This window comes from Melanaphis sacchari, unplaced genomic scaffold (genome assembly GCF_002803265.2).
Source record: "Melanaphis sacchari strain LSU unplaced genomic scaffold, SCAv2.0 Contig74_pilon_pilon, whole genome shotgun sequence".
NCBI classification, from domain to species: Eukaryota; Metazoa; Arthropoda; class Insecta; order Hemiptera; family Aphididae; genus Melanaphis; species Melanaphis sacchari.
In genome coordinates this window covers 2,076,402-2,091,529 of record NW_020271531.1, presented here as the reverse complement: position 1 = coordinate 2,091,529, position 15,128 = coordinate 2,076,402, and the positions used below count along the sequence as shown (strand labels likewise).

General features: G+C 23.0%; 1 protein-coding gene and 1 long non-coding RNA gene across 2 annotated transcripts; one reads left to right on the top strand and one right to left on the bottom strand.

The window, feature by feature from the left end:
- Window positions 1-3,251: 3,251 nt before the first annotated feature.
- On the bottom strand, window positions 3,252-6,779 carry LOC112601120. The gene is made up of 2 exons (XM_025348559.1): window positions 6,328-6,779; window positions 3,252-3,523 (listed from the first exon to the last, which is right to left on the bottom strand). Exons 1-2 carry the CDS (start codon window positions 6,435-6,437, stop codon window positions 3,289-3,291), a joined length of 345 nt encoding a protein of 114 aa, XP_025204344.1. The 5' UTR covers window positions 6,438-6,779; the 3' UTR covers window positions 3,252-3,288.
- A 6,194-nt stretch (window positions 6,780-12,973) lies between these two features.
- On the top strand, window positions 12,974-14,275 carry LOC112601095. The gene is made up of 3 exons (XR_003115029.1): window positions 12,974-13,080; window positions 13,620-13,795; window positions 14,193-14,275. It is a non-coding gene; the product is annotated as an uncharacterized LOC112601095 (long non-coding RNA).
- Window positions 14,276-15,128: the final 853 nt, after the last annotated feature.

Below are 15,128 nucleotides of genomic sequence, written 5' to 3'. Positions count from 1 at the left end.
TAACACGATTTAAAAATACTATTATGGTTTACGCACTTTCATATACTTCTAATATATATTTTATTTAAAATAAAATTATATAATGACAATATATCTTAAAAATTATTATTTTCCATTTATCGTTTCAAATTAAAATAAGTGCAAGACTTATCATACATTATGCGTAAATTGTAGTGTTTGAGATTTAGAGGGGGAGAGGAGGGCTGTAACTCTACATGTACATACCGGACTTTATGAGAGTTTTCTGCAGGTATTATAATAAGGTAAGTGAAATGTTCATGTTTTTTTTTTTTTTTTTTTTTTTTTTTTTTGAGGTTGAGCACTATGTAACAGTTATGGGGACTTACCGCTCTAGCCAATAGTAAAAATGTAAAAAAAGTCTTAGTTCAATTTCTTATCTTGGAATACCGGTATCAGGTATTTCATACCTTATAGTTTATTTTATAGCGGTCGTTATAGTTGTTTTAGTTATAAAATCTTTCAAATTCGATTATTTGATGATTTTTTGGAAATTAAATATATGTTTTATAGATTATCTACAAAAATATATAAGCAGTTATATTACCAAGTATACCTACCAATAATATATATTGGGTCTTATAATTTTACAATCAAGATTAGACATTATACAATTTAGAAGTGTGCTTTCATTGAGCATTCAAAATAATTTTTTACATTTGTAATTAGATACTAGTTTGTGTATAGTTTACTAGTATACTTAGAGTTATTTACCAAACCATATGTTATGTACCTATGGTACCTATTTTAAATTACATACACATTATTACGTATAATTTGTAAGTGTAATCACTATCAACTACTTACTCTTTCGCTCTACTGTTGAACTAAATCATGTGTTTCAAATTACCTATTATGTTGATTAAACTCAAGATATTACACTAGCAATAACTTAACTGTAAACTATAAGTGTAATAGTTGATTCGAGTTACTATACTTAATATATATATAATACATAATACATATATGCCACGTCTACATATTATTTGAGATTATAATATTGAATTTAAATTTTTAATTCATCAAAAATATTGTTAAAATTTACAAACGAAACATGGAATACTTACCTAAAAATTATATAATTTCATCAATACTCATATTATAAAAGCAAAAAGGTTTGATTTAAAAAAAATGTTTAATTGGTGAGGTGCATAGGTATACTATATTATAACGGTATAGGATTACAAATTATTAAATTACCTTTACCTCCTAATACATTTTAATATTTATCTACACAATACATATTTCATTTTTTTTTAATGTTTAGTTTATATAAATATATTGTAGGTACCTTTAGGTATAAAAAATAATATCACTATACTTAATAAAAATAATTAAAAATATATTTAATTAATTAAAGATATAGGCTGAATATTAATATTAGAGTTGTCTTAAAAATAGCTAGAATAAATTATTCTCCAAATCTGAAAAAAAAAATATGGTATATTAATATTAATAAAATAATATTATAGTATACAATTACACAAAATTAAATCGACATACTGAAAATTATTTAATTGTGAAATCATTACATAATTTGAATTTTCATAGTGGTACTTACTCCGTAAAACTTTAGTCTATTACTCATACATATACTTACTTTAAATACTTATGAGTTATGAGTATAGTTAATTCATTGTTTGTACGGCATTTGGATTTTATGTAAGCAATTTTAAGTATCAAATGTATATTGTCATTTATAAAAGCATTTGATTGGTTTTCTCGGCACCAAACGTATTTATATCATGAACACTACACTGTTCTAAGGTTTACATACACAGGGTTGGACTGTTGGGCAGTATCTTCGATAAAATTGTATCTCGTATCTCGATACTCCAAATCTAAGTATCTAGTTTAGCGATATTGATTTTTGATTATCTTGTCCATTTCTAGGTATACAATATACTTGGTATTGACTTATATTACAAAAATGATTTATAGTATAATATTCTATAATTGTGAGATGTGTTTGTCAAAAATTAGTTCTGTATTACAAATACAACAAAAAATAAAAAAATATTCTATGAAATAAAGGTAGATACCGCTATCTTTCTCAGGATCATTTTTCGTATGCAATAATTTATTATTAAATTCAGATTTCACTCGTCACCCATTATAGTGACTAACTAAATGAAAAAGTACCTATTTAGTTTGTACGAATCTTCTATACATACAGATGAAATACTTAAATATATAATCTGCAATCAGCGAATTAGGATTTGCAATAAATGATTATTATGTAAATATTACAAGCGAGTAATATTGGTACTTGCAAAGCTGTACCTAGCGGAGTTCATCCCCTTGCCCCACCCGAAATTTTTTCGCATTACGCAAACTTAGAAATTTAACATTCATTTTTTTTATTATTAATCTAATATTAATAATATAGCAATATAGCTCAAACAATTGCAATACAGAGTGAAGTACTTAAAGCATATTTTAATTATAACCGAAACTTTTTTCCTAACATTTCATTTTTATTAAAAGTTTTGATTACTTTATCGGTGTTAACCACAAAACCCGAAAAGACATTTTCTTCTCTAAAAAAAATTAAGAACTATTTGCGAAATACTATCGTTAAAGATAGACTAACCGGTTTAGAATTACTTAGTGTATACTGTACATTGAAATATTTATGTCAATCTTGAGGTAGTAATCAACTATTTTTCTAAAGAAAAAAATAAAAATTTAGAATGTGCTGTAAAATTGAATTTTATTTTATAATATATAATATTATGCGTATTTAAATAATTAATAATAAACCTTATTAATTTATGTATGAGTACTTAAAATATACATATTTAATTATTTTGAAACATTTATAAATTGTTTGTTATTTTATACACAACTTAGAAGATTTGTGTATTCTCCCCCCCCGAAAATTTGTTCGGGTATAACCTTGAGTACTTGAAATTATATATTTCATGTATAGAAATAATTATTTCCATAGCAAACTGTAGTTTACGAAACACTTGTTTGTTTTATTTTTAATAACAAGAAATAAAAGTATTTATGGGTAATTTTAAAATTAGGTGTAATTGAATAATAAATGTAAATATGAATAAAGTTATTGTAGTAACAATAGAAAAATTACGAAAAAAAAATAGTGACATAGTTATCACTTAAGCAATTTAATATTAAATTACACAAATTATTTAAATATTATTTATAAAAAAATATCAAATTTCATGGTTCATTCATATAATATTATATATCTATTTTTATTTTCCACTATATCATGTTTATTTTAAGATTTTAAAACTTAAAGAATTATTTGTTTTCCGCATTGAATTTTACATCTCTTTCTTGCTGAAAATCTCTTAAAGCATTTTCTTTGCGTTCTAAGGTAAGCTCGGCCTCATGGATTTTATTCAAGTTATCTTCTATTTCCAGTTGGCTATATTTACCATTGTAGTAAGGAAAAAATTGTAGTACAGTGCGCCATTCTGTCATATAACATAGCAGTACAAAACTTGTAACACCAAAAGACAATCCGGACATACCCCTAAAAATATATATACATATATACATGTAATAATTTAAATGTAATGTTTAAAATGTAAATTCATATTATCAAAGAAAGAGCTTAAAGAATTTGGTTTGATGTGGAGAATTTAAGTATCACAAACGACGACAACTATCGGTTATCACTCATCAACCAAGTATATGATATTTTATAGTAGGTATACAATGTATGAATAAACTTAAATAATTTAAGATTGAATTTTATTAAAAAACCATTTATATATATTTTTTAAATAAACTTGAAGTTTAAATTATATAATTATTGGCTTCATAGAAGTGAGAAAGAGTTTAAATTACTGATAAAAACTTAGTATTAGAAACTTTTTTAATTTTGTGTATAACGGGCTCAAACGATTATAGGTATATTATAATATAGAAACACATTTATTGCCAGCAGCCAGCTATCACGCTTGATCAGAATAGTAGGTGAAGATATAAACGGTGAAATGTGATAGTAATGTCTCCTTAATTCTATCAAAAAATTAATAGTTTGATTTCTGGAAAACCTTTTCATAACAGACTATCTTAAGATAGAAATCTCATTATCTAAGAAAATAACAACAGTCATTTAATATTTTACCCACATTAAACATTAAAAAGAAAATTTAGTTAATTCAAACTAAACTCTTAAACGATTTTTGCTTTTTATACAGAGTTTTGACTGTCATTACTTATTATTTAATATATACATTGTTTTTGGATAATTTTACTTATAATTCAGCAATTTCTAATTGTACTAATAAATGTCACAATCGCGCAAATTTATACCTTCATAAATTATTGTTATTTTATTTTATTGATACCTATCATTTAATATTTTCAATTTTAATTTTTAACCACTACTATTATAAGACAGACAACTAATATTTTTAAAAATGGTATCTAATCTATATCCTATAGTAAATAATAATTATTTTAATGTTTGGTGCGTGATTTATTTTATAGTTTTGTAATATTATTATACAACGTTTATTATTATTTTATTATTTTAGTTTTAACTTTTAAGTTATTGTTTGAAAATTATGTAAAAGAACTTCAAAATTGCATTATCTAACTCGAATGGTAATTTAATTTAAAAACAAAAAAGAATGGCTTATTCTTGCTTCAGATATGGTATGATTTATGAGTTTATAAGATCATTCCTAGTATGAGTCTATGAGACACTTAATAACAAATTGAATTATAGTATCCATTACGAGCTAAAGTCGAATATAGTACATATTTACTCGTCTCATCGTTTAGATGCTGAAGAGTAGAGACTATGGAATAGATAATGTATATCTTGTACCTATAGTGTTGCATTGGGTATAGGTACGTACGAATTCTTATATAATATGATCATAGATCATCGTGACGTATCGCGTTTATCGTGAATCTTCAATAAAAAAATAAACAGTAATCAATATTAGTTGGTTTAAATAGTTTTAATTTTAATTACAGTCCACTCTTTTCATATACTATATACACACTTTATAAGAATAATTTATAAATATATAGATAACTTTGACAGAGATAATTACTTCGAACAAACATTTATACTTTACTTAGATATATAAATAATAAATATATTTGTTATAAACCAGTATATCCATATGTATGGTTTTTTGGTAGGTAAATTAATTTCAATGTACATATTGCATTTGGTTCAAAGTTAAACAATTAATTTTATCGTAGTATTTCCTGAAAGTCGAAAAAAAAGGTTTAAATCGTACTTTTTTTAGTTGATTTAAAATTAATTTTAATATCAGACATTTACATCTATGTAAAATACCACAAATAACCCAACAATATTATAAAATCGGATTAACGGATAATTGAATAATAATAAAAAATATACTCTATAACAAATATTATTGTTTATATAAAATTATATTGTTATTTGTTGTGTATGTTTCACTTTCAGTGTCGCGTCCTCTTAAGAGTTGTGATAGGAAAACCTGTTTTTAATAATGGTGAGATACCACCACTGTAGTGACTGCGAGTATAAGAGAATGAGAACCATAAACATGAAATAATATCTGTTCTCGTTTCCTAGCACTTACTTGATTAGCAGTATTAGCACTCAGCACGACAGCACATGCCAAAAAATATAATTGTTTGTTTCGTTTCAAAAACAACAAACATGCATATTTTGAACTTCCAAGAGTTCTCAATTTCTCAGTCCTCTTCAGTTGTAAAAATATACATTTTAAATTAAAATAAATTTGAGAAGTTCTATTCAAAATTGCTTACTTTTTTGATATTTTAATTAAATTATTTTATGAATTTTATACATTTAAAAACATATAGTATCTGTTCGAAAAATTTTATTCTCGCGAACAACAAGGCTATTAGTTTGAAAGTACAAACAGCCAATTAATTACAAAAATATAATATATATATATATATATATAATTAAATGAATAGGCATGCATCTATGATGCTGGTTGTGCATTTAACTTATACATAAGTTAAGTAATAATATTACAGTTGGCTATTAATTTAGCCAATTTGATAGGTACATTAACTTCAGAATTTATTTCAAAAATTATATTTAACTGGTTTGGAGGTATTCATTTTGAATATATTTTTAAATTGTTCAAACAATCATTATGATAGTATATTTAAGCATATTCTGATTTCAAATAATATAAATACAATATTTATTATGTAGGTATACATACATGTTTTTAATTGTTATCGTTTTACATGATTGTGGTTTTTAAACAACAAAAAATATTAATTTTTACTCTGATATGTTGTTACTTGTTATTATTGTATCAATATTCGAATAAAATACATTACCATGTTTTCAAAGCCACAGTAGTCTTGTACAGATTGGGCATCGTTTTCTTCGACATTGGTGTCAACGGGATGCCTTTATTGTTAATACGTGACATGATTTTCTTAAACATGATTGTATTTCGTTTGGACAGACTCGCAGATTGTTCGTCCGCGCAATTGAACTTTTGTAAATTGAAATGACCGACAGTGAAAAACTTGGTAAATTTGTATTTGTATACACAAACAAATAATAGTTTAATAACATGTAACTATATTGAAAATCACTTTTACATTAAACAGCGATTACAGCAATCTTACGTAATTCGACAATATCGTAAACAAACTATGAACTCGAATCACAATCAGTATTCACGAATCATGAATCGTGGATCAGGGTCGTCCAAAATATTTTCCAGGCTTCCAGCAGTCGCTGCATTGACGCATCGTGTACAATATTCGATAGGGATAAAATAAAAATAAGTATCTAGCTAAATAATATATTACTTTCCTCCAAGGCTACACCCTTGGAACGTTGTGATACACGTAAGTTTGTCCAACATTGGTTTTTATATCAAACAATTAACGTTAAATTAAATTACAATTTGTACTTTGAGACCTTTTAGTATTTATGTGATATTAGAATTATGTCGTACAGTTGATGTTTAATTTATATGAATAAATTAAAACGATGAATTCTGAAACGGACAAAAGTTAAGAACTATAAACACTGTATAGGTAAAATACTAAAATATACCATTAATTTATTGCAATATGAATATTTAAATATTATAACAAGAACATTAGAATTACTTCACAAGTAAATTGAAAATTAATGGGAAAAACAAAAATAATTAAAGTCAATTTTGTTTTTTTGATGTAACTCCAAAACGAAAAACTGTGCAGTGTGCAGGATACTTGAAACTTTCATTAAATCTTTGTATGATTGTTTTCTATAGATAAAATCATTTTTTAAACATTTAGACTCTTTTTTGGCTATTTATTAACATTTGAAATTTATCTTATTTTTATTTTTTTATTATTTTTTTTTTTTAAATATTATTATTTGCTGTGTAAAAATCTAAAAATGCCAAAATTATTTTGTAGTCAAAAATTCATAAAACATTTTTTCTTTCTATTTAAGATTTAAAAATTTAATTCAAGGTTCTTTAAAAGTTTTTCATCTTTCATTAAAAAAAATGTCTACTAAAAATTAAATGAAATACTTTTGTGCTTTTGAAGTTTTTAAAATTTTAATAACATAACATATTTACCCATAAAATAACTATTTCCTATCAAGGGACTTATGATATTTCGTTGTAATAAAAAAAACGTGTAAGTAACTGAAGATACTTGAAATTTTCACCAAATGTTTAAATAATCATTTTCTATTAATAATAAATTTTAATTTTTTCTATCAAAATGCTTGGACATTTAATACAAGTTCAAGAAATTTTATAAAAATATTTAAAATACATTATCATAACATAATATTTTTATAAAAATTAAAAGTTTAAATTTTGACAGAACTATGAAAATTTGCAAGTTGTTTTTAGTTGAAAATTTATAAATAATATAACTTTTATAAAAAAAGTTTAAAATTTAATAGAAATATCCCCATACCTAGTTGAAATCAAAAAAATCTAAAATAAATAAAAAAGTATAATTTTTTTAACGACATTTTTAATATTAAATTTGGACGAGATTACACATTTAAATTACTAGTAAACGATATTTATTATTTAGTAATAGTTCAATAAATATTAGTGAGGACATAAAACTTTTACGTGTATATTTTACAAAATAATATTTTCGAATGCAATTTTTTTTTATTATTGTTACTTTATCTAATATCTATGTTAAAAAAACATAACTAGAAAATATTTTTAGTAATATAGGCCAATAGACTGTTTTCACTTAGTATCGTTTTTCGCATTTAATGATATGTCATTGGATTTAAATTTATCACATTCATCCTAACCTACTGTTTAGAAGAGTAGTAGAAAACCACTTGTCCACCTTTTTTGTTAAGTAAATCCAAGTATGTTGCAACTTATTAACAATTTATTTCATACAATATTATTGAAATGTGTCAATGTTACATTTCATAATTAAAGTTTCTATGATCAAATTGTTTGTACGTTATGATTAATTATGTGCTGTGTTGTCTGTTAATAATGAATGCTTGTAAATTGCACTTAATTAATATATATATATATATATATATATATAATATTGACAAATACTTACTAAATCCCAGTTTTTAATTGTTATTTCGAGTAAAAATTTATTCTTACTTCAAATTTCTATATTTATTATTACTTATCTATATACATAGTACTGGAATATAGATGTATGTATGTAATCTGTATACATTATTATTAATAATTATCATATGGGTCTGTGTCATGTCGAAATTATTAGTAGATTTTGCTAAAACAAACGGTACCCCCCCCCCCCCCACATGTTTTTTGAAATCACCATTTACATTATACCATATATACATTAATGTTTAAGTGTGTACTTGTAACATATGTTTTATTGATAAAACTATTTCCTCTTTCAACAACAAACTAACAAACTGACATTTCCTATTTTTTATTTGTTGTTATTGCATTCTTAGTATGTCGTTTCTTTGATAATTTTTCAAGGTATAGTGTATTGGGGTAGTTTTAATTAAATTGTATCATTAATCACACAACGACTTAGTAGAAAGAGGGTAGAAGCTCGACTAAATCTGTATGTAAGTGAAAAATCTAGAAGAAAAATTACTGCTGTTCCTTATGTACAAACATAAACATATACTATACTTACACCCACGTTCACATAAACACAGATTGCTTTAGGGACAGTACAATAAGTTACATTTTAAAGAGTAGAGGTAGGGTAGAGTCGTAGAGGCAACACTGGTAAACGCGAGAAAAGAAAAATGTGTGCGACATATAACCCCTTCCTAAGATTTAATAAGATTTCTTTAAATTTACCGAAAAATTCAATCAATTTAGCTAACAAAATAATATATTATTATCTCATAAATATATTATATAATATAAATAGATATTTAGGTATAATATGCATATTATATACTATTTATAGTAGTTACTTGTTACTCTAAAAATTATCATACATAGTATTAAAATTTAATATAAGTGTGATTAGACCTTTTTGTTTTTGAGTAAGTTTTTATATAACATAAAGTTAATTAGTCATAATAGTAGTCTAGTAGTGGATCTTAATAGTTACCTATTTCTTTTTCATACTTTATCAATTTGTAAATATCAATGAAAATTACGATTAAACGATTAATATTTAAGATATTTTACTTTGTAGATAGTATATAGGGTATTTGGATATTCCTAAACTTAGAAGGTATTACTAAACTACGAGGTATCAACATAATTACATAAATATTGTCATGTAAAACTAGTAAAGTCGCATCATATACAACTTTTGACCTTGGCATAGGCTAGTATTATAAAACCTACTTAAGTCAAGGTACACTATTTTGTTATGTAAATATGAAAAAAAAATGTGCAATCATTACATTAACATTTTCAAACTGAAATTTCTTATCTCAAAAATTGCTAAATCACTGATAATAACGTAGGTACGTTTTTATTAGGTTTAAGGTCACGATAAAATTAAGTTTAAATTATTCCTAAATCAAACTTTCTTAATTTCAATCTATTATATTCAATTCTTTCCAATTGATTGATTAGTTCTGTGAGACTGTGACGTTAATATTGAAAGGGTCGAGAGTGTACTATCATATTCTTTCGTTGAGGTTTTTTTTGTATATTGATTTTTTATCATGATAGAAAAATTTTAAAATTTATTGTTAAAATCAAAATTCTAGTTTTTACTATTTTTTTTTTTTTTAAGTAATACAAGTATATTTATCATCATATATGAAAGATATTAAGCCTTAAAGATTGTCATACTCATTTACGATATTAGTACCTATAGTAAACTATAGGTAATTTCAGGCATGTACACAAAAAAAAAAATCTAGGGGAAGGTTAAAAAAATTGTTACAATATTCAATGTATAAGTATATATTAAATTTTTTTCGGGTATGGACGGAGGAAGATTGAATCTCGAGACCACTTTGAATAAGTGTCCGGATAACCTATATTAAACTAAAACAATTTTTTAATTTAAATCTAGGTATATAATATACATTACTTGTGATATTCACGTAATTCTGTTTTCTAATTAAACCAATTTCATAGAATTATTAAAAAAAAAACAAATATGGCAATGTTTGAAGTAATTAGTGAAGAATGCGATTAATTGACTAAATATTAGATACTATTTTACCACGATTAAAAAAAAAAAAAAAAAAATTAAATAAAGCTTAAATTCTTTTTAAGATGAAAAGACAACTTATATAAAGTTACTTTTTGATAATATAGAAAAAATATTTTAAATCTATGATATTTTGAATGAATGCAATAAAAGCAATTTATAATGTAAAAAGTACAGTAAACTATAAAATTTTACGGTTAATTTCACATTTTGTGTCAAATAGTGATATACATCCAACCATGAACGCACTAAGCATATTGATAATATATGTAATATTTTATATTTGTTTTTATAATAGATTTAAAATTGTTAAAAATATCCACTATGAACTGCTATTATTTTCAAAATTTTAACATTTAAATTAATAGGCTGCATTACAGTCATCAAAATTAAACGTGTAATGTTTTTTCTAAAGCAAACGTTTTAATATGTTAAGCATATTTAAATTATAATTAGCCTTAAAATACTTAAAAGTATTTAAATAATAGTACTAATAAAAATATTAATAATATTCTAGTAAGTTTACTGATAATTAACACTTAAGTCAATACTGTTTATCAATTATAATTTGTATTAAAATAACTTATTTTTTATATATATTTTAATTTTATTTTTAGTTTAATGAATAATATAATTAAATTTATATACTTATATACGTAAAAAAAAAAAAAAAAATGTAAAATTTTATAGACAATATCAACAAGTATAATATTTGATATTAGGTTTGCACTATCTATTAAAAATCACAAAAATTTTAAAATGATAAAATTTGCAGTTTTTTTTTTTGAAATTACGAATTACTCTTTTAATTGAAAATTCAATAGATTTAAAAATAGATTTTTGACCTTATTTATAATGAATATTTTTAAATACCTACTGAAAAATCAAAAAAACAAAAATAAATTGTTTTTTGAATATTTATTCGAATTAATTAACATAAGCAGGTATATATTATATACTGCATCTAAGAATTATATTAAAATATTTCAATATTTCAATATATTATTTTAATTATCTGGTGGAATCTGTCAGGAAATTTGAGAATACATTATTTTATTTCTAAAATAGTCAAATATTAATATCAGTAAACCTTCTCCCTCAATCAATTTTAAAAAAGCTTAAAAATTAAGAAAATAATAAGCGGTACTGGTTGAATTTGTATTTTATTCTAAACATTTCTGCACTCAAGATAATTACTCATATCGTCAACTTTGATTTAAGTCAATTTTTATAAGATTATAAGTAAATAAAAATTCTTGAGATCACATAATTTATTATTGTTTACAGACAGTAGTATAAACTAGTCAAATTTCCTATTGAATAATTGTTGTCTTATGTTAAATCAGATCTATTAATAATTAAGCTATAAGTAATGATAATAATAAAATAAAATTTGTCATGTATTTCAAAACGATCACTAAATTTTATTATATCTCGTGTTTTTTATGATACATAATCACGCAAAATTTGTTAATTATCATACTTAACATTAATAATGGAAAATTGACAAGCTATATTGTAGTCTATAAAATAAGTATAAAATAATATGTTTATATTTCAACTATTATAGATATCTATATGAGTACATAACTTATCAAAATGTTATTCATATTTGAAATTGACATCATCAATGATGTTTATACTTATGCGTGTATGAATTATATACCTATAGATACTTACAATTTACTAAATGATCTCGTTGACTCGATGGCCATATATGTACATTAGTGACGTTTGTGTAACTGAAATAATTAGCTGGATATCGTATTTTTTTGATTCAATATTATTGTCAGTAAAATTAAATACCTATGTAATATTATAATAAAACAAATAACAAAATATTCTGTTTAATTAATAATCATTACATTTAATTTTTGCTAAAGTTGTGTAGACTGTAGCTGACCTTGTTTGATCCAGATATTTAAACTTATATGCCCAATCAAATGAATACATTTAAAAATATTTAGGTATAAAAATTATAATCTTGACATTTTACACATTTCAAATGTCAAGGGCTTATTATTATTATTTGTTAATTTGTTATAACAAATAGACCATTAATGTGTTTTAATTCATAGCCTTTAAATTTATTACCTTAAATGTAATGTCATGTAATAAAAAATACGCATATATTTACGAATAGCTAGCAGGTTTTTTTTCCAATGTCACTTTATATTGTTTGATTTGTCCAAAACCCGATTTTTGGTTTGTCAAACCAGTTTGCTTTTACGTTTTTAAATATTTTAACAACAAAAACACAAAATAAACAATCATTACACAATATTATTAACATATTATAAAATCGTATAAACTACATTAGAGTGGGATATTTTACAGATGTATAAATACTATTAAGATCTTTAAACACAACATCAGTGATCTACAGTTATTACATCGATACACATCGAGTTTTTCACAAGTTGAGTCACCTCAAATTTAACTCCAAACATCATCATGTACAAGTTATTGGTGAGTATTTATTTTTTATTTTTTTTTTGTTCTAAAATATAGAAAATAGTGCAATAAATACATAGGTAATAGCTAGTAAATACCTATAAACTTGTTTAAGTTTATTAATTAAAAGATAAAAATGATTATTTTTCTTCATTTATATATACTAAAAATCAATTTTTTATTTTTATATTGTACAATTAATAATTTTTATTTGCCTCTTTTTTTTTAAAAAAAATCGTACAATTTATTAATGAATATTATTTTTTATTAGTTTATATTTTTATATCAGCATTAAAAAAAACCCAATATTATTAGATTCAAGAAACAAATATTATACTCAAACATTCAGTGTTAATAAATTTAATTTAAATGAATTACAATTTTTTCGAATAAGATCTGTTTAATAATAATCGATATAATATAATTTATAGATATGTAAAATTCTTCAATAGAAAATTTAATTTTCCTAACAATAAATGTAAAATAATGTTATGTTTATATAAAAAATCTACTCTGTACTCTATGAATTATTAATTAAAAATCTTTTTTGATAGTTTTTGGTTTTTGCCACTCTGGCTTTGATCGCTGTTGCTTCTTCTCAAACAATTTACACCTACCCTCAAACCTACGCACCGGTATACACCTATCCATTGTACCACTACACTTACCCTGTGTCTTATAATCCATACATCACTCTACTTCGTCGATAAATACATTTTCTACCAAATTTGTAAGTATAAAAGTTTATATATAAATTTTAAATATATTATTATATTGTTTTAATTATGTATATAATATAGTCATCTGATAATTAAATACATATAATTATCTAAATCGTATCCTAAATACTATAAACCCTCATGTATAATGATCATAAAATTTTAAATGCCATACAATGCATGGTTGAGGATCAATTAGTCTTTATTATAATCGTGTTAAACGTTAACATTATTTCTTGAATCTTTTAAATTAAATTAAATTTATGTTTGCCTACTCTTTACTACACATTCGTTCTTCCCTACTGTTAATATTACATCTTAAATCATATTTAATAATTTCTTATTGATTAAATGTATATTAACTTATTATATTATTTTGAATAATAAATTGTATATGTATATTTTTAGATAACCATCTGGAGTTTTCTACAGTTATTTAATACCCATTGTACGAAAACGATGATAACGGAAAATATATTTACTTCACTACATTTATTATTTGCTATTTTTCCACTGTTAATTCTTCTATATTCATCTAACTATGTAATACCTTTTAAATAATTTTTAAAAAACTGTTTACTGTAACATAAATATATTATAATTTATTGAAAATACTGCATTTTTTTTTTTTTTTTTTAACACATATTGCATATTAAGTCATAAACATGTTGACTTAACTGTTCCTAAATAGAAAATATAGGTACTTACTGCTAAGGTTGTATTACTGTTTCTTAAAAATAAATAAGAAAATAAAGGAAAGATTTTAATAGCTTCGTGTCCTCTTCAATATACTTATAATATAAATAAAAATTTCAAATACATTTAAGATACCTACTTGGAAATTATACTTAATTATTTAAATTATTACTCAAACTATTTATTTTTTCATAGTAAATTAATTAGTTATTAAAAAAATAACGATGAATATTTATAAAACTAAATAATCACTCATAATATAATATGAGATGTCTATAAGACAATATATATTTTCTGCGATTAATAAAAAAATTAATTTGGATGACAAATATAATAAGAGTTATTTATATAAAACATAAAAAAGAATAAAATTAGTAGGCATATAACTTATTATTAGAAATTGACTTTTATGTTATTATTTTTAAGGTAAGATTATTTTCAGCTCAATAACGATACAAATAATCAACTTTGCATTTATAATTTGCACTGTATCAACATATTATAATACATTTTTTATAATACCTATTTATTATGTTTCAGTAATATTAATAATTAACTTTCAATCAATTATTAAATGAAATAAATAATAATATTCAAATTTTATAGGCAATAAAATTAATTTAAATATTTTGACAACGTTTGATACCA

Coding starts and splice junctions, on each gene's coding strand:
- LOC112601120 (XM_025348559.1), bottom strand. CDS start 6,437: ATGTTTAAGAAAATCATGTCACGTATTAACAATAAAGGCATCCCGTTG. Junction 3,524..6,327: donor ACTGTGGCTTTGAAAACATG/GTAATGTATTTT, acceptor ATATATTTTTAG/GGGTATGTCCGGATTGTCTT.